The sequence below is a fragment of the Coregonus clupeaformis genome, chromosome 18 (assembly GCF_020615455.1).
Source record: "Coregonus clupeaformis isolate EN_2021a chromosome 18, ASM2061545v1, whole genome shotgun sequence".
In the NCBI taxonomy this organism is placed as follows: domain Eukaryota; kingdom Metazoa; phylum Chordata; class Actinopteri; order Salmoniformes; family Salmonidae; genus Coregonus; species Coregonus clupeaformis.
Window position 1 is genome coordinate 20339328 of NC_059209.1, and position 18464 is coordinate 20357791.

Sequence of the window (18464 nt, forward strand, 5' to 3'; positions counted from 1 at the left end):
TGTCAGAGGAAGGCCCTCAAAATTGTCAAAGACTCCAGCCACCCTAGTCATAGACTGTTCTCTCTGCTACCGCACGGCAAGCGGTACCGGAGCACAAAGTCTAGGTCCAAAAGGCTTCTCAACAGCTTCTACCCCCAAGCCATAAGATTCCTGAACAGCTAATCATGGCTACCCTGACTATTTGCACGTGACCTGCCTGACAAAGTGAAGTAGACCAAAATATCCTCAAAAGCTAGACATCATGCCGAGATCCAAAGAAATTCAGGAACAAATGAGAAAGGGTTAGGGTTAGATAGGGTTAGGTTAGATAGGTGGCAATAATGCACAATAATGTTGGATGCCAGCTGCCAATAAACCCAACAGAAGAATGGTAGGGGCGATAACGGTAGCTAGCTAGCCGTATACCGGTAGCAACTGCCCTCGCCGTCGTTAACAGAACTGCTGGAAAACAATGCCCGACAGGCGGGGGCGCAGGACACCGTCTACCGGTGTACGGCTAGCTAGCTACCGTTGTCGCCTCTACCATTCTTCTGTTGGGTTTATTGGCGGCTGGCATCCAACATTATTGTGCATTATTGCCACCTACTGTACTGGAGCGCCCCCGCCTCCTGCCTGTCCTAATCTACAAATTGACCAATAGAAGTATAAAGAGGGGTTCCTGCAGATCCAGGAACGCCCGGAATTGCTGGCCGCAATTGCACCCTTCTCGATTTCTAGGGGTCTGACTGTTTTTGTGCTTGCCAGTTAGCTAGCAGTTCTCAGCTGTTAGCAAGCAATGGCCAACAGTTTTTTTTACTGGCGATTCAAAATGGATGATTGCCATAATTTTTTACAGCCATTACTGAATTATTTAATGTAATTATTTGTAAGTTAAACCTCGTAAACAATTCGTTTAGACACAGCGTTTATTTAAAACAGTTTTTTTTCTGAAATGTGTCCCGAGCCCGGTTAAGACTTTGCAATTTAATAGAAGTTTTACGGTCTATATAATTTTGGTACTTACAAATTAAATGGCTTTCCACATCCCTTGAATTGGCATTGGCTGCATCCATATGCCGCACATTGTGCCATGGTTGATAGGTTGACTTACTTAATGTAGGGATATCGATTTTTGTCAATGCAATCAATTACTCAAAACCCTAAAAGGAGGAGTGCTAAGATGGCGGCACAGTGGCTTTAAATTGTCTTATTGGCCAGATAAAGGCGTCAACTATCCGGTGTACACAACCGGTCAAAAGTTTTAGAACACCTACTCATTCAAGTAATTTTTTTTACTATTTTCTACATTGTAGAATAATAGTGAAGACGTCAAAACTATGAAATAACACATATGGAATCATGTAGTAACCAAAAAAGTGTTAAACAAATCAAAATATATTTTATATTTGAGATTCTTCAAATAGCCACCCTTTGCCTTGATGACAGCTTTGCACACTCTTGGCATTCTCTCAACCAGCTTCATGAGGTAGTCACCTGGAATGCATTTCAATTAACAGGTGTGCCTTGTTAAAAGTTAATTTGTGGAATTTATTTCCTTCTTAATGCGTTTGAGCCAATCAGTTGTGTTGTGACAAGGTAGGAGGGGTATACAGAAGATAGTCCGATTTGGTAAAAGACCAAGTCCAGATTATGGCAAGAACAGCTCAAATAAGCAAAGAGAAACGAGAGTCCATCATTACTTTAAGACATGAAGGTCAGTCAATACGGAACAGTTCAAGAACTTTGAAAGTTTCTTCAAGTGCAGTCGCAAAAACCATCAAGCGCTATGATGAAACTTGCTCTCATGAGGACCGCCACAGGAAAGGAAGACCCAGAGTTACCTTTGCTGCAGAGGATACGTTCATTAGCGTTACCAGCCTCAGAAATTGCAGCCCAAATAAATGCTTCACCAAGTTCAAGTAACAGACACATCTCAACATCAACTGTTCAGAGGAGACTGTGTGAATCAGGCCTTCATGGTCGAATTGCTGCAAAGAAACCACTACTAAAGGACACCAATAATAAGAAGAGACTTGCTTGGGCCAAGAAACAAGAGCAATGGTTATTAGACCTTTGGAAATGTGGTCTTTGGTCTGAAGTCCAAATTTGAGATTTTTGGTTCCAACCGCCGTGTCTTTGTGAGACGCAGTGTGGGTGAACGGATGATCTCCGCATGTGTATTTCCCACCGTAAAGCATGGAGGTGTTATGGTGTGGGGGTGCTTTGAATTCAAGGCACACTTAACCAGCATGGCTACCACAGCATTCTGCAGCGATACGCCATCCCATCTGATTTGGGCTTAGTGGGACTATCATTTGTTTTTCAACAGGACAATGACCCAACACACCTCCAGGCTGTGTAAGGGCTATTTTACCAAGAAGGAGAGTGATGGAGTGCTGCATTAGATGACCTGGCCTCTACAATCACCCGACCTCAACCAAATTGAGATGGTTTGGGATGAGTCGGACCACAGGGTGAAGGAAAAGCAGCTAACAGGTGCTCAGCATATGTGCGAACTCCTTCAAGACTGTTGGAAAAGCATTCCAGGTGAAGGTGGTTGAGAGAATGCCAAGAGTGTGCAAAGCTGTCATCAAGGCAAAGGGTGGCTATTTGAAGAACCTCAAATATAAAATATATTTTGATTTGTTTAACACTTTTTTGGTTACTACATGATTTCATATGTGTTATTTCATAGTTTTGATGTGTTCACTATTATTCTACGATGTAGAATATAGTAAAAACTAAAGAAAAACCCTTGAATGAATAGGCGTTCTAAAACGTTTGACCGGTAGTGTACATTGGAATAATTGACACAAGTAGGAGCGCTACATCATTCGTGGAGGACATGTTTTTCTCTATACTTGTTTTAAATGTGGAAGACCGAGGGAAGCTTTGGATTTGTATGTGTGTAATGTTGGCTAGAGAAAGGGTGTGAGAGGAGGACATGGGTATTCAGAGTGTTTTTGTGTGTTTCAGTGTGAAATGTTTTCAGAAGATGGTGAAGGATGCATATCACGTCATTTGTAAAAACCTGTGCCCTGAAGCTGGAGCTTTGTGCCAAGTGTGGGAAGAAAGAGGACATTGTAATTCCGTGAGTGTTCCTACTTCCTACGCTATGGTGTGTGGGTGTGTCTAAAGCCCACACACAGTGGGCTAAGCTGGCAGAGGTTTTGCTTGGGAACTGTGTTGTCTGTTTCAGGGGAAAGGAGAAGGGAGGGGAGGGGAGGGGGGTGTTCAGAATGCAGCTTGTCAATCAAAGTCCAGAAAACATTCCTGTAAGATAATCACAGCGTTTCAAAGACCGCTATCTACTGGGGGAAAACAAATACACAGTGTCTGTGGATCCAACTTTTCTGGACCTTTCTTCCCGACCACTCAAAGTTCCGACGCTTCTGCGCATTTGCGGCATAAAACAGGTTACTCTGGCGTATGGTGCTCATTTAATAAAGTTAGATCAAAGCTGAATCAATGTGCAAGATAACATAATGATAGTATTCTACATAGAAGAACTGAATATAATAGTATGTTATTGTAAGACAAAAACACCACCTAATTTCAGGGATTTAAGGATGATTGTGCTAATGGTCACATTTTTCTCTCATGTGGCCAAATCTCAACCGTGCGCGCCACTAGGCAAAATACACAGGTAAGCTATGCTACAGTTTAACACCAATGCTACAGTTTAACACCATCTGCTCTGAAATTCGCTCACTGTACATGATTCAAAACAACACTACTTTGAAATAACACTGTATAATTAACTCAAGAAGATCTAAATGCACATCGCCATGAAACTGACTGAGATCAAATGGTTGGTATGCAGATGCTGCATAGACATTTTACAGGTAAAACTTGAGAGAATTATCTTTCACGATTGACAGTGAGAAATGTGAAGGGAGGGAGACAACACACTTCTTTGCGGAAAGAAGAGGTAAAGAAACGCATGCGCAGAACGTGATCCGCACATGTGCAGAAGCTTCGGGACTTTGTTCATTGTGAACTAGGGTTAGGTGACGTCAACCTTTTGTCTTATCGTGATTATGTACCCATAACATTGTGATATACAATATACAGTGCATTCGGAAAGTATTCAGCCCTCTTCCCTTTTTACACATTTTGTAACGTTACAGCCTTTTTCTAAAATGTCTTGAATAAAAAAAAAAACATCAATTTACACACTACCCCATAATGACAAAGCGAAACAGGTTTTTATAAAACAGAAAACAGAAATACCTTCAGTATTCAGACCCTTTGCTATGAGACTCGAAATTGAGCTTAGTTGCATCCTGTTTCCATTGATCATCCTTGATGTTTCTACAACTTAATTGGAGTCCACCTGTGGTAAATGCAATTGATTGGACATGATTTGGAAACGCACACACCTGTCTATATAAGGTCCCACAGTTGACGGTGCATGTCAGAGCAAAAACCAAGCCATGAGGTCGAAGGAATTATCCGTAGAGCTCCGAGACAGGATTGTGTCGAGGCACAGATCTGGGGAAGGGTACCAAAACATTTCTGCAGCATTGAAGGTCCCCAAGAACACAGTAGCCTCCATCATTCTTAAATGGAAGAAGTTTGGAACCACCAAGACTCTTCCTAGAGCTGGCCGCCCGGCCAAACTGAGCAATCTGGGGAGAAGGGCCTTGGTCAGGGAGGTGACCAAGAATCTGATGGTCACACTGACAGAGCTCCAGAGTTCCTCTGTGGAGATGGGAGAACCTTCCAGAAGGACAACCATCTCTGCAGCACTCCACCAATCAGGCCCTTATGGTAGAGTGGCCAGACGGAAGCCACTCTTCAGTAAAAGGCACATGACCGCCCACTTGGAGTTTGCCAAAAGGCACCTAAAGGACTCTGACTATGAGAAACAAGATTCTCTGATTTTATGAAACCAAGATTGAACTCTTTGGCCTGAATGCCAAGCGCCACGTCTGGAGGAAACCTGGCACCATCCCTACGAGAAGCGTGGTGGTGGCAGTATCATACTGTGGGGATGTTTTTCAGCAACAGGGACTGGGAGACTAGTCAGGATCGAGGGAAAGATGAACGGAGCAAAGTACAGAGCGATCCTTGATGAAAACCTGCTCCAGAGCGCTCAGGACCTCAGACTGGGGTGAAGGTTCACCTTCCAGCAGGACAATGACCCTGAGCACACAGCCAAGACAACGCAGGAGTGGCTTCGGGACAAGTCACTGAATGTCCTTGAGTGGCCCAGCCAGAGCCAGGACTTGAACCCAATCGAACATCTCTGGAGAGACCTGAGGAGAAGAATGGGAGAAACTCCCCAAATACAGGTGTGCCAAGCTTGTAGCGTCATACCCAAGAAGACTCAAGGCTGTAATTTCTGCCAAAGGTGCTTCCACAAAGTACTGAGTAAATGGTCTGAATACTTATGTAAATGTGATATTTCAAAAAAATGTCTAACCCTGTTTTAGCTTTGTCATTATGGGGTATTGTGTGTAGGTTGATAAAAAAAAAAACGTTCATTTTAGAATCAGGCTGTAATGTAACAAAATGTGGAAAAAGTCAAGCGGTCTGAATACTTTCCGAATGCACTGTAGGGATGGATATTCGAAAGAATCTCTGTTCGAGTACTCTCATAAAAAATATTTAGTACTCTCTTTAGCGTTTTAAATCTGAAACTGGGCAAAAACATTTCTGATATTCTAATATATCAGTTGTTCCAATTATTGGTTGTATTGATACACAACAACATATTTTCACTTGACATACTCCACAAACAATAAACTCATCTTAGAGTTTAACATTTGGTCAGTGTTTATACATTTAACCTATTAGAAATGGAATACAAACCTTGAATTGAGTCGAGTGTACTCCTGCACGTCTTATAATAACATGAGTGTGTAGGGGGGACCGGGGATAATTGCAACACTGGTCAGTTGTAACATTTTCAATATCGCCAATAAGGAACAAGCTAGAATCATGTGATTCACTGTGCAAAAGCAGTTTAGTTCCAAAGTCTCATGTGAATAGGCAAGTCACTATGCCACACTCAGCAGATTTGATTGACTAAATTGTCTTACGTTCAATAAAAATGCTTTTGTTCTTGAATTGCATTTCTTAACCCTTTACATTTGTGGGAATTGGGATATATGGATAGGGCTAAATTGAAATGTTTCTTACAGAAGAAATGGTAGCAATTGAAAGGGAACAGTTTGGAGATTATGGGAAAATGTTAAGACCAAAGGTGACGACACAACAGTTCATCTGACACGACTGAATCCAAACATTACACTGTTGATTTTATGTGCATTTTACATTTACTGTACTTTTTGCCACATTTGTTGATAACGAAATCTGAAAATCCTCTGGATACATTCAGTAACACGATAAGAATATTTCTGGAAAATGTGAGGTAGGTGCAACATAAGTCAAAAAAATTACAAAGGTTTGAGTGAGCGGACTAACTGGTGTCTCCAATGTGCACCACAGTTTCTTTTTTAAATTATCCTTTAAACTACTACTACTAATAATACTAGTTTGATGGTTGTAGCCATCAATTATCCCATTAACAATCACCCATATTAGCAAACTTATTTCATTTCAAATTTCTCTAGTATAGGCTACTTATCGCAATGAATGATATCAGAAAAATGCCTGCGATAAGTGGTCGGTATCGATAATTCTCGGTTTATCGTCCCAGCTCTACCAGACTCCTCTCCAGTGCACAGTGAGAGTTTTGTCGCGTCAGGTGCTCAAGTTCAGAATGGCTGTCCGTCAAAACCCATACAGAGCTGTGAAGTGCAGAGCCAGAGCTCCGACATCATGTATAGCATGTTACTGTACAGCCACTGCATTCCAATTTAGGCATTTATCAGTGCCATTTTCAACCTGTATACGGGTACGAGTGTAAATGAAAATGAGTGTAATGGATTTGTAATTATTTTTTTACATTACACCCCAAACACTGTTACAACCGACCCTGGGGTTACTTGTAACATTACACTCCATGTGTTTGAGACAAAATCATGCATTCTCTGATTGCTTTAAAATGATAACTGCATAAATTTGTAGCAGACAAATGTAAGTTGTTTGTATCCCATTCTGAACTTTGTAGCTATTATAAGCTTGGAGTAACTATCCAAAAGTTAAAAAGTGTTACAATTATCCATAGTCTTTCCTACTTTTATTTAAATCGGCTTATGTCTCTGAAGAACCGTACAAATCAAAGGGTTCCATTTGTCATAATTTAGTTTTTCATTCAAATTCCTCCCAAAGGGTTAACACACAGAAGTAGGGAGAGGAAGAGGAGGAAGACACCAATCAAAAGAAGACCGGACACACTCAGAGGAAGAAGGACTTCAGTGAGCTTGATGATGACTTTGGCGACTTTGGCAGTGATGATGAACACTTTGCCAGTGACTCAGGTCCTGAGAAGGCAGGAAGTGGCAAGGCCCCTATCCCTAACGTGGCACGTGTTAGTTTCAAAGACTAAAGACTGCTAAACCAGGATGACCCTAAATGTACCTCTCCTATCCATTTCATTTTATTAATATACTTGTCCTCTGTGATTATACAGTGAGGGAAAAAAGTATTTGATCCCCTGCTGATTTTGTACATTTGCCCACTGACAAAGAAATGATCAGTCTATAATTTTAATGGTAGGTTTATTTGAACGTGAGAGACAGAATAACAACAACAAAATCCAGAAAAACGCATGTCAAAAATGTTATATATTGATTTGCATTTTAATGAGGGAAATAAGTATTTGACCCCTCTGCAAAACATTAGTAAGTACTTGGTGGCAAAACCCTTGTTGGCAATCACAGAGGTCAGACGTTTCTTGTAGTTGGCCACCAGGTTTGCACACATCTCAGGAGGGATTTTGTTCCACTCCTCTTTGCAGATCTTCTCCAAGTCATTAAGGTTTCGAGGCTGACGTTTGGCAACTCGAACCTTCAGCTCCCTCCACAGATTTTCTATGGGATTAAGGTCTGGAGACTGGCTAGGCCACTCCAGGACCTTAATGTGCTTCTTCTTGAGCCACTCCTTTGTTGCCTTGGCCGTGTGTTTTGGGTCATTGTCATGCTGGAATACCCATCCACAACCCATTTTCAATGCCCTGGCTGAGGGACGGAGGTTCTCACCCAAGATTTGACGGTACATGGCCCCGTCCATCGTCCCTTTGATGAGGTGAAGTTGTCCTGTCCCCTTAGCAGAAAAACACCCCCAAAGTATAATGTTTCCACCTCCATGTTTGACGGTGGGGATGGTGTTCTTCACGGCGTAGTGTGTTACCAATTGTTTTCTTGGTGACTATGGTCCCAGCTGCCTTGAGATCATTGAAAAGATCCTCCCGTGTAGTTCTGGGCTGATTCCTCACCGTTCTCATGATCATTGCAACTCCACGAGGTGAGATCTTGCATGGAGCCCCAGGCCGAGGGAGATTGACAGTTATTTTGTGTTTCTTCCATTTGCGAATAATCGCACCAACTGTTGTCACCTTCTCACCAAGCTGCTTGGCGATGGTCTTGTAACCCTTGTGTAGGTCTACAATCTTGTCCCTGACATCATTGGAGAGCTCTTTGGTCTTGGCCATGGTGGAGAGTTTGGAATCTGATTGATTGATTGCTTCTGTGGACAGCTGTCTTTTATACAGGTAACACGCTGAGATTAGGAGCACTCCCTTTAAGAGTGTGCTCCTAATCTCAGCTCGTTAACTGTATAAAAGACACCTGGGTGCCAGAAATATTTCTGATTGAGAGGGGGTCAAATACTTATTTCCCTCATTAAAATGCAAATCAATATATAAAATTTTTGACATTCGTTTTTCTGGATGTTTTTGTTGTTATTCTGTCTCTCACTGTTCAAATAAACCTACCATTAAAATTATAGACTGATCATTTATTTGTCAGTGGGCAAACGTACAAAATCAGCAGGGGATCAAATACTTTTTTCCCTCACTGTACATAATTTTGCTTAGAAGCCTCATCACTGTAGATTTCTTCACTCTAAAATACAATAGCCTATTTGTATTTGGGGTTGGGACATTAAATGGACAAACCTCCCTTTCAATTAACTGTTTTGTAGTAAATCCTATGAGACAGCAATTTGTCATGCTTTAATGGGTTTAAGGAAGCATTATCTTGTTGTGTATGTGAAGGATAATTCACAAACACTACTGGATTGAAGTCATTATAGTGCCCCAGCAGCTATTTTTGAACTTTTCCTGAGTATAAATGTAGAAATGCACACGAATGTATACATATGTAAAAAATATATATATACATTTTGAGAAAATAGTTTTTTTAATGTTTTATTCTGACTCTGACGATGTATTTTGAGTAATATGCATTGGCATAGTTCTGTTAGAGATTATTTCAGCTCAATGCTTCCCTCTGGTGGGACATCTTCTCTCAGATTTCTCCCTTTTTGAGCTACAAGGCAAAGTGGACCTTAGTCTTTATGGTGAGTCACACTAATTTGTTACCACACTATTAACATCATTCATTGTTTCAGTGGGTTTTATTTAGTGCCTTTGATAATGATCACGTGCCAGTTTTGTTATGCTTATTCAAACACATGATCGAAAGTCCAATGACCTCCTTAGTGCCCCTCCTAACTTAAAGGAATAGTTGACCCAAATAACATAACAAAATGTTTTTCCTTACCTTGAAAGCATAGTCTGAAATTCAAATGCAGTCTGTTCTCATGCATAGACTGCTTTAAGATACTACAATGATTAGTCTGTAGATGCTACAAAGGCTTTCTTGGTGTCAATTGAAACCTTAGTGTGTGCTTTGAAATATGTTTTAAATTAAGAATACAAATGTTAATATTTATGCATGATTTTAAAGAAACTCCACAAGTGCCTCAAATTTCCAGAGTGAGCGCTCTGCTACTTTCAAAAAATGTCTTCATTATTTAGATGCAGATTTCAAAAGTAGGCCAAACATATACCTTTCTATTAATTTCATTTCAGGAAGATCCTAAACATAATAAACTTTGGGCCAAAGTTTAAGACAAGTGTGTCAATCATATTTCCTTTCTACGTGAGATGATCAGCATTAGTCTATCAACTGGATCATCTGTGGTTTAGGACTGAAGCAGCGCCTGTTTGAAATTGTCTGGTGTGGATTATGACAGAAGTTGCTTAATACGATTGTCTTCTGGTTTATTTCATTTGAAGATGTTAGCTAATTTACTTGGCCTGTTGGGACATATAAAGCACTATTAATCATAAGTATCCTAACAATCTCTTGATAGTTTCAACCATATTTTGAAGCAATATATTAGGCATAGTTTATGTATTTATTTTTACAAACACTGGAGTAAAACAACTCTTAGATTTTAGGTTATGATGTGGTTAGTCATATGAACTAAGCTCAGGAGGCATTTGTAAAATTGTGACATCCTTCTGAAACCAAGTGGCTACCATTGTGTTGTTTTTTAAATTAAGTTGTCCTTCAATTTTTAATTTTACAATTTTCAATGGGGTATTCAGTGTCTTTTTGACCTTTACCATTCCATGCCCTTATAAACCGTTGGAAAAGCTCCTTTGTGGTACATTTGTGGTATATAAAAAATAAATAAAATGTAACTCCTAGTATTGCACACAACTGGAATCCATTATGCAAGTTATTTGTTAAGAAAACTACACTTAACAAAAATTTGAACACAACATGTTGGTCCCATGTTTCATGAGCTGAAATAAAAGATCCCAGATATTTTCCATACGCACAAAAAGCTTATTCATCTCATTTTGTGCACAAATGGGTTTACATCTCTGTTAGTGAACATTTCTCCTTTGCCAAGATAATCCATCCACCTGACAGATGTGGCATATCAAGAAGCTGATTAAATAGCATGATCATTACACAAGTGCACCTTGTGCTGGGGACAATAAAAGGTCACTCTAAAATGTGCAGTTTTGTCACTACACAATGCCACAGATGTCTCAAGTTTTGAGGGAGCGTGCAATTGGCATGCTGACTGCAGCAATGTTCACCAGAGCTGTTGCCAGATAATGTAATGTTAATTTCTCTACCATAAGACACCTCCAACATCGTTTCAGAGATTTTGGCAGTACTTCCAACCGGCCTCACAACCTCAGACCGTGTGTAACCACACCAGCCCAGGACCTCCACATCCGGCTTCTTCCCCTGCGGGATCGTCTGAGACCAGCCACCCGGACAGTTGATGAAACTGTGTGTTTGCACAACCAAAGAATTTCTGCATAAACTGTAAGAAACCGTCTCAGGGAAGCTCATCTGCGTGTTCGTCGTCCTCACCAGGGTCTTGACCTGACTGCAGTTCGGCGTCGTAACCGACTTCAGTGGGCAAATGCTCACCTTCGATGGCCACTGGCACGCTGGAGAAGTGTGTTCTTCACGGATGAATCCTGGATTCAACTGTACCGGGCAGACAGTGTGTATGGTGTTGTGTGGGCGAGCAATTTGTTAATGTCAATGTTGTTAACAGCAGGGTTCTTCAATTCCGGTCCTGGAGGGCCGAAACACCTCTGTTTTTCATCCTCTCCTTCTAATCAGAGGCTAATTCAGACCTGGGACACCAGGTGAGCGCAATTAACTACCAGGTAGAAATAAAAAACAGAAGTGTTTCGGCCCTCCAGGACCGGAATTGAAGAACCCTGTTAACAGAGTGCCCCATGGTGGGGTTATGGTATGGGCAGGCATACGAACGAAATTGCATTTTATCAATGGCAATTTGAACGCACAGAGATACCGTGACGAGATCCTGAGGCCCATTTTCGTGCCATTCATCCGCCTCCATCACCTCATATTTCACCATGATAATGCACAGCCCCATGTCACAAGGATCTATACACAATTCCTGGAAGCTGAATGTCCCAGTTCTTACATGGCCTGCATATACTCACCAGACATTTCACCCATTGAACATGTTTAGGATGCTCTGGATCGACATGTACGACAGTGTGTTCCAGTTCCCGCCAATATCCAGCAACTTCGCACAGCCATTGAAGAGGAGTGGGACAAGATTCCACAGGCCACAATCAACAACTCTATGCAAAGGAGATGTGTCGCACTGCATGAGGCAAATGGTGGTCACACCAGATACTGACTGATTTTCTGATCCACGCCCCTACCTTTCTTTTTTATGGTATCTGTGACCAACCGATGCAAATCTGTATTCCCTGTCATGTGAAATCCATAAATGAGGGTGTAATGAATTTATTTCAATTGACTGATTTCCTTATATAACTCAGTAAAATCATTGAAATTGTCTCATGTTGCATTTGTTTTTGTTCAGTGTAATTTATTTACAAATCAACCTGAGTTCCAGGGAGGGATGTGGGTAGGCCTATACACAGGGGAGGATTCGCCATCTGGCAATTCTAGCAAATGCCAGATAGGCTGGATAATTTTTTAGTTGGGTGGGGGGGCTGGTTGAAATTGACCAGATGGCCAAAACAATGACGTGATATGGCCGGTGGACCATGGGCCTGTTAAGAGTTTCTCTGTTCTGCTAATCTATAATGAGCCTTTGGCTGATCAGTGGGCAATAGCTGCCCCCCCCCCCCCTACCAAGATGGGCCGGCCCGGCTTTCTGATAGGCTGAGTTGATGTCACGCAAACTCACATTCAAAGTCAAATGCGGCATTAGCAAAGAGACCTGCTCCGACTTTGTCATCAGGTAGGAAGCCAAAACGTAAAGGGTGCTTATAAACGTAGGAAGAGCGCATTCTACATTGTCACCTCACTCAAAACATTATTTTTTGGGTGGCTAAAACCATAATTTGGTCAAACAGTAAAGTGCATTATCCTCATAATTCCTGTAATGAAAGTGTCTGCCCTGTAGCTGAGCCCTCGCTGGGGCCTGCTGCTGTGATGAGCGAGCCACTCTGATTGTCCCGCAATTGCATTTTGAAATTGTATACAATCAGCCCCTTGTCCCTGTCAAAGAGAGGAGTCTCAGCTTTCTGTAGGTATTTTTATTAATCAACTCACAATTTTCAGCTCAATAGCAACTATTTTACAACCAAGATATTTGAGATATGGAATGGCGCGCATGAAATGTACACTGGCCATTGCAAGGGCATAGGCCTATAGGTCTCATTGGCTAGGCCATCAGAAGCTACAGTAGATAAAGACATCTGCCATTCAACTTTATTAGGGCAACATTTTGGAGTGACAGTGGAATCAACCAATCACATTTTGATTTAATAGGTGGGACCGTTCTTACAAAAACGTATAGAAACTTCTGCCTTCTTGAAGGCCAACAGGTCACTGCGCAATAGCGAGCAGTAGTTTTCCCACAGTCTAGCTAGCTTGCTTCTGTTGTCGGTTAATTTGCAGCGGCTGCAGCAGGTGTTATCAAACAGGATGTTGTTGCTAATTTGTTAGCTTCTCCCTTTTCAAGAATAACTTTCAACAAGAAGTTAAGTTTCAAATGATCATCATCTGGTGAGTGGAACGGTTTTTTATTGCAGGTCGCTTGCAGTTGTTAGCCATCTCTTTGAAAATAGCTGATGTGTGTGAAACATTGTTGCATTTAAAGTGGAACTGACAGCATTTTAGTAACATTACATTTGATTAAAATCTGTTCATATACACCTCCAGGAAGAATATTACGCATAAAACATTTTCTGACAAGCGACCACTTAGATATGGCCATTTTCAAGTTATCATAAATTATTAGAATGTTTGGGAATTATGTATACTAAGGCATTTGTGAAAATTCTATAGCAATATAGAGGTGGAAAGCGGCCGTGAGTTTGGACAATTAATAGACACTGCAGTAAATAAAACCGAATAAAAACATCTGTCTCGTCCTGGACCGGAGTCTACACAGACAGGTGCGCTATAACCAATCAGAGCTACAGTAGGCCTTTGCCACACTGGCCTGCCATCGTTCACTTTGAACTGGACTGTGTGTTTACAGGCAGTTGCGACTTTAGATCATTAGAACGCATTCGCCAAAAGCCACAAAATACACCTGAATGGATTTCTACAAATATATAAACACCACATTTGCGAACTTTACATTCCTATTGATCAAACAACCATGAAAAGGTAGGCTCTCTCTCCCTCAGTTATGCACAACAACAACAAGACCAACAACTAATGCTAGCCAGAGCAAGATGAGCTCAAAACGAAGGAACATCAGACAAACTCTCTCAAACTTTTTCAACTAGTTGGCCGTCAAAATTGCACTGATAAACGATGGGGAATTGTAGTCTCCTCGTCCTTCTGCAGCTTCTCTGCCAATGCATGCTTGTCCCAACCAAGCACCCAAGCTAACTGGCTAAAGTTGGCTAACTTGCTAGCTAGCTAGCTAGCTACTTCCAGACACAAATGAAAGAACACCTCACTCTGACCCTTTTACTCGCCGTAGCATAGCTGGTTAGGCTGTTTACATGTTATCTCAAGTATTCTTGACTATTACTATTTTTGCCTATGTTTACTGACACTGGTCATATTCAGCGGGTGTTCATTTCCTCCACATATTGTAGCCTACAGTACTGTATGTCTCCACAAGCCTAGGCTATTGATGGATTCAAGACAAGGTTGTTTTTAATTTATCTTTTATGAGGTATTTAAAGATTCTGCCAAAGTCTCCAGTCATATGAAATGACATAGAATTGCATGAAATGCGTTTTTAAAAGGACAATTTTTTTCCTGGACCCTAGACTACTAAAAATGTTCCCCATGTGTGCAACTTCTTTAAGTGTATCTACTCTACTGCTCTATGCCACGACGCAAATGCGATGATATGCATGCAATGCTTTATTATAAAGGTGATATATATATATTTTTTTTCATGTGTTCAGGTACCTCAGAACTCCACCAGGTCACCCCCCTCTCGCGCTCACTTTTTGTTCCGGCACCTCCCGATTTATAAATTAAGCACTGCAAATAGCCTACTAACCAACACTTCGGACTAAACTTTTTCAATACCTGGTTTGCCTACACATTGTTGCCTTAGTTAGCATTTACTGGTAGATATAGGTTGAAACGTCTTTCCTACCCTACCGGCTACCGATGTCATTCTTCTGTGAGCTGCTCCATGCCAAAACCAGTTGAGAGCTGCACACTCTTGCTGCCTGCAGATGATATTCTGTTGAAACTAGGCTATGTGTGTGTGGCGTGTATGTGAATATATTTCACAGGCTTTGCAATTGTGTAGGCTACTTTGTGCATGGTTTCTCTATTGTACTACATAATTGATAAGTCGTATACCTCCAATACACTACTTTGATACGCACCAGTAGGGCTTAAGAAGTGACTATATGCAATGCCCACTGAAAAACAAAAGTGGGTATACAGCGTATACCTGCCTACTCTCCTACATGAGTGCGCTGGTATTACGGTTGCTGTCCTTTCAGAATGACGAACCTGTCACACACTGAAGGCCTATAGGTTCGCCACTGCGCAAACATGTCTATAAAATATATATCGACTGTTAAGATATTAATGTTTCAAGAAAGCAGCGTATATATTTGGCCTGGCGAACGCTGACTGAATGGAAGCTGATAATTATGAGTTTTTTTACTCCGCTAGTCTCGGGAAGAAGTTAAGAGTCCTCACTGTCCGAGACCGAGACAAGACCGAGACACTCTATGTGGTCTCGAGTACTACAACACTGTTAGTTAGTGCACATAAAGATGTAGGCCTATGCAATTAATCTCTATTGAACAAATTAAAAAACATGAAATTCTGGTGTCCTATTTTGACAGTAAAATATAGCAACTATAGTTTAATTGTCAACCTGAAATGTATGACAATCACCTGGATTAGGTTTCACATCAAAATATATTTAATCATACATTCCTGTTTGGATGTATTAAATGAAACAACGTATTTATTGAATAACTCCACAGTCTATTATACTTCTTAATAAAGCACTATGAATTACTTTATTCGATTATTCATGATTTGGGTCCGACCAAATCATGGGGCTGGTGCCAGCTGTAAAAGTTAGTGGCACCAATGACACCAGGGGAAAATGTTAGCCCTGTAATATTAATAAATTGAACACTTATGGTAGGTATTGATTCAGCGTAACGCATTTGATGGGCACTAATTTGCAATATAGCCTCCAAGTCCTTAGTTTGGTTTTTATAAAGTATAATCCTCCTGAGACCCAGCCCATTGACTTATGTCCACTGTAGTGGACATTTGAGTTTCATCCCTCTTCTTGGAATCTTTTGTGCAAGTCTCTTAATTCCTGATGTACTGTACAGAGGACATCCTGGGCTTTTCAGTGATATGTCATTTGATTGGCTGGGAGGCCGGGAACCGCCTCTATCTTTCCTTTCAAAATGGACGGCATAGGAACAAGCACATTTTATGGAAAGATGAGAGGTAAGTCAAATATTGTTTGTCTATGGTTTTGTTACTATGATAATCATATATTTTCTTGTTCATGAAGGTGTTAGGAATCATATATTTAGTTCTGATAGCAACTAAATTATGTATCTTGAAAGATTTGCCATTTTATGAATGTCAATTATAGTGGACATCAGGACTATCTTCATGTAAATAATGACTCCACATTGTCGTAGGAAACAGAACTGAAGCAGAAAGAATTCTTTACCGAATAGTCGAGGGAGATTCAGATTTGGAGTTGTCAGATGATGAGAGAGATGAGGATAAGTTTCAACCAGTGATACAAAACGGTGATGAAGAAGAGGAAGACAATGCAGAAGGCTCAGTTGAAGGGACAGATGCAGACACAGACACAGATACAGACAGGGATGAACAGGAAACTCGTCGCCCTCTGTGGGCCAGGAGTAACATGTATGTTTGATGCAGTTCCACAATTTTAAATTCAGCTGCATTGAGTATTTAAACTGTTATTACTTATCATTTATTATTCTTTTTTCCTTCATATCAGATTTGCACCTGTGTTACCTGGGCTTCCTGTGTGTCAAGATGACCCTACAACACGTGCAGACTGGAGTCCAATTGAATACTTTTCACAGTACATTGACAACAAGGTCTTTGAAGATTTGGCAACATACACAAATCAAAGAGAGCTGCAAATCAAAGGAGTGTGAATGAACACCACGCCACAAGAAATAAAAATCTTCTTGGGCATTTCAGTCCACATGGCCTGCCTTGTGTTTTGGGCCAACAAAACTAAAGTGCCAGTCATAAGTAGCAAAATGACTAGGGATAGATTCTTCAGGATAAGAAATTCCCTCAAGATTGTCAATGACCTGGCTGTAACAGAGGAAACAAAGAAGGCAGATATTCTTTGGAAAGTCAGGCCAATACTCGATCGTGTGCGCCAAGGCTGTCTCAGCCTTGCAAAGCCAGAAAGGGTCTGCATTGATGAGCAAATCATCCCATTCACAGGCCGTTGTCCAGTCAGGCAATATGTTCCCGGCAAGCCAAACCCTACTGGCCTAAAGGTCTTTGTCCTTGCATCCCCAAATGGTCTGATGCTTGATTTTGAAGTCTACCAAGGGAAGAATACCTTTACAGTCCAAAGGTTAGGAGTTGGAGCTGCAGCAGTTCTACGCATGGTTGAATCTGTTCCAACAGGAAGCCACATATTCTTTGACAGGTACTTCACAACCATAGATCTATTGGATGCATTGCTGGCAAAGGGCCTTCCTGCAACTGGAACTATAATGAAGAACCGTGTCCCAAAGCTGTGCCAGCTGCCAGTAGACAAACAGTTGAAAAAAGAGGGGAGAGGAACATCAGTGTCAGTGGCCAGAAAGAGTCCTGAGCTGGCCATCACAAAATGGTTCGACAACAAACCAGTGCTCATGGCATCCACTGTACATGGGAAAGACCCAGAAGACATCTGTACCAGATGGTCCCAGAAAGAAAAGCACCTGGTCCAGGTTAAAAGACCAGCAGTAATTAAGCAGTATAATGATAACATGGGTGGCGTAGATCTTTGTGATCGCATGCTTAGCTTCTATCGTATGTCAAGCAGGACCAAGAAGTGGACATCGCGCGTGATCAGTCACTTCTTTGATGTTGCCATCACCAACTCCTGGATACAATACCAGTCTGACAGCAAAGCTCTGCACAGACCATCCAAGAACACACATCAGTACCTGGACTTCAAACTACTCCTAGCTGAGGAGCTGTTGGAGAGTCCGGAACTGGAAAACAGCTGTGAAGAGAGTGAGGATGAGTATGAGCCACCATCTAAAATGAGGATCCCACAACCAGAGCCATCTGTGCGCAGACTAGGAACCATGCACATGCCTGAGATGATGGATACCAAGCATGCAGAAAGATGCAGAAATAAGGGCTGCAAGAGCAAGACGTACATGAGATGTACCAAAGACGTACATGAGATGTCCTTCCAGGACTTTCACCACTAACAAAGAAAATACTAAGAACAAAATGAAGAGTGAAGGAAAAAGCTAGATTGGATTCAGTTTGACAGAAGGAAAAAATCCAAAATAAATCTGTTACACATTAGTTATATGTTCATTGTTCAAATAACACTGAAAGGATTCAAGGGGACCAATCAAAGGATATGGACATAACAAAGTGTTAAGCTTTAATAGT

The 18464-nt window shown here is 41.2% G+C and overlaps 1 protein-coding gene across 1 annotated transcript; it reads left to right on the forward strand.

Annotated features, from left to right (window-relative positions):
• Positions 1-1159: 1159 nt before the first annotated feature.
• c18h9orf85 (chromosome 18 C9orf85 homolog) lies at positions 1160-7455 on the forward strand. Its single transcript, XM_045227055.1, is given in 4 exon segments — positions 1160-1170; positions 2956-3004; positions 3006-3070; positions 7222-7455. Coding segments are annotated over 4 exon segments (342 nt in total). The 3' UTR covers positions 7439-7455.
• Positions 7456-18464: the final 11009 nt, after the last annotated feature.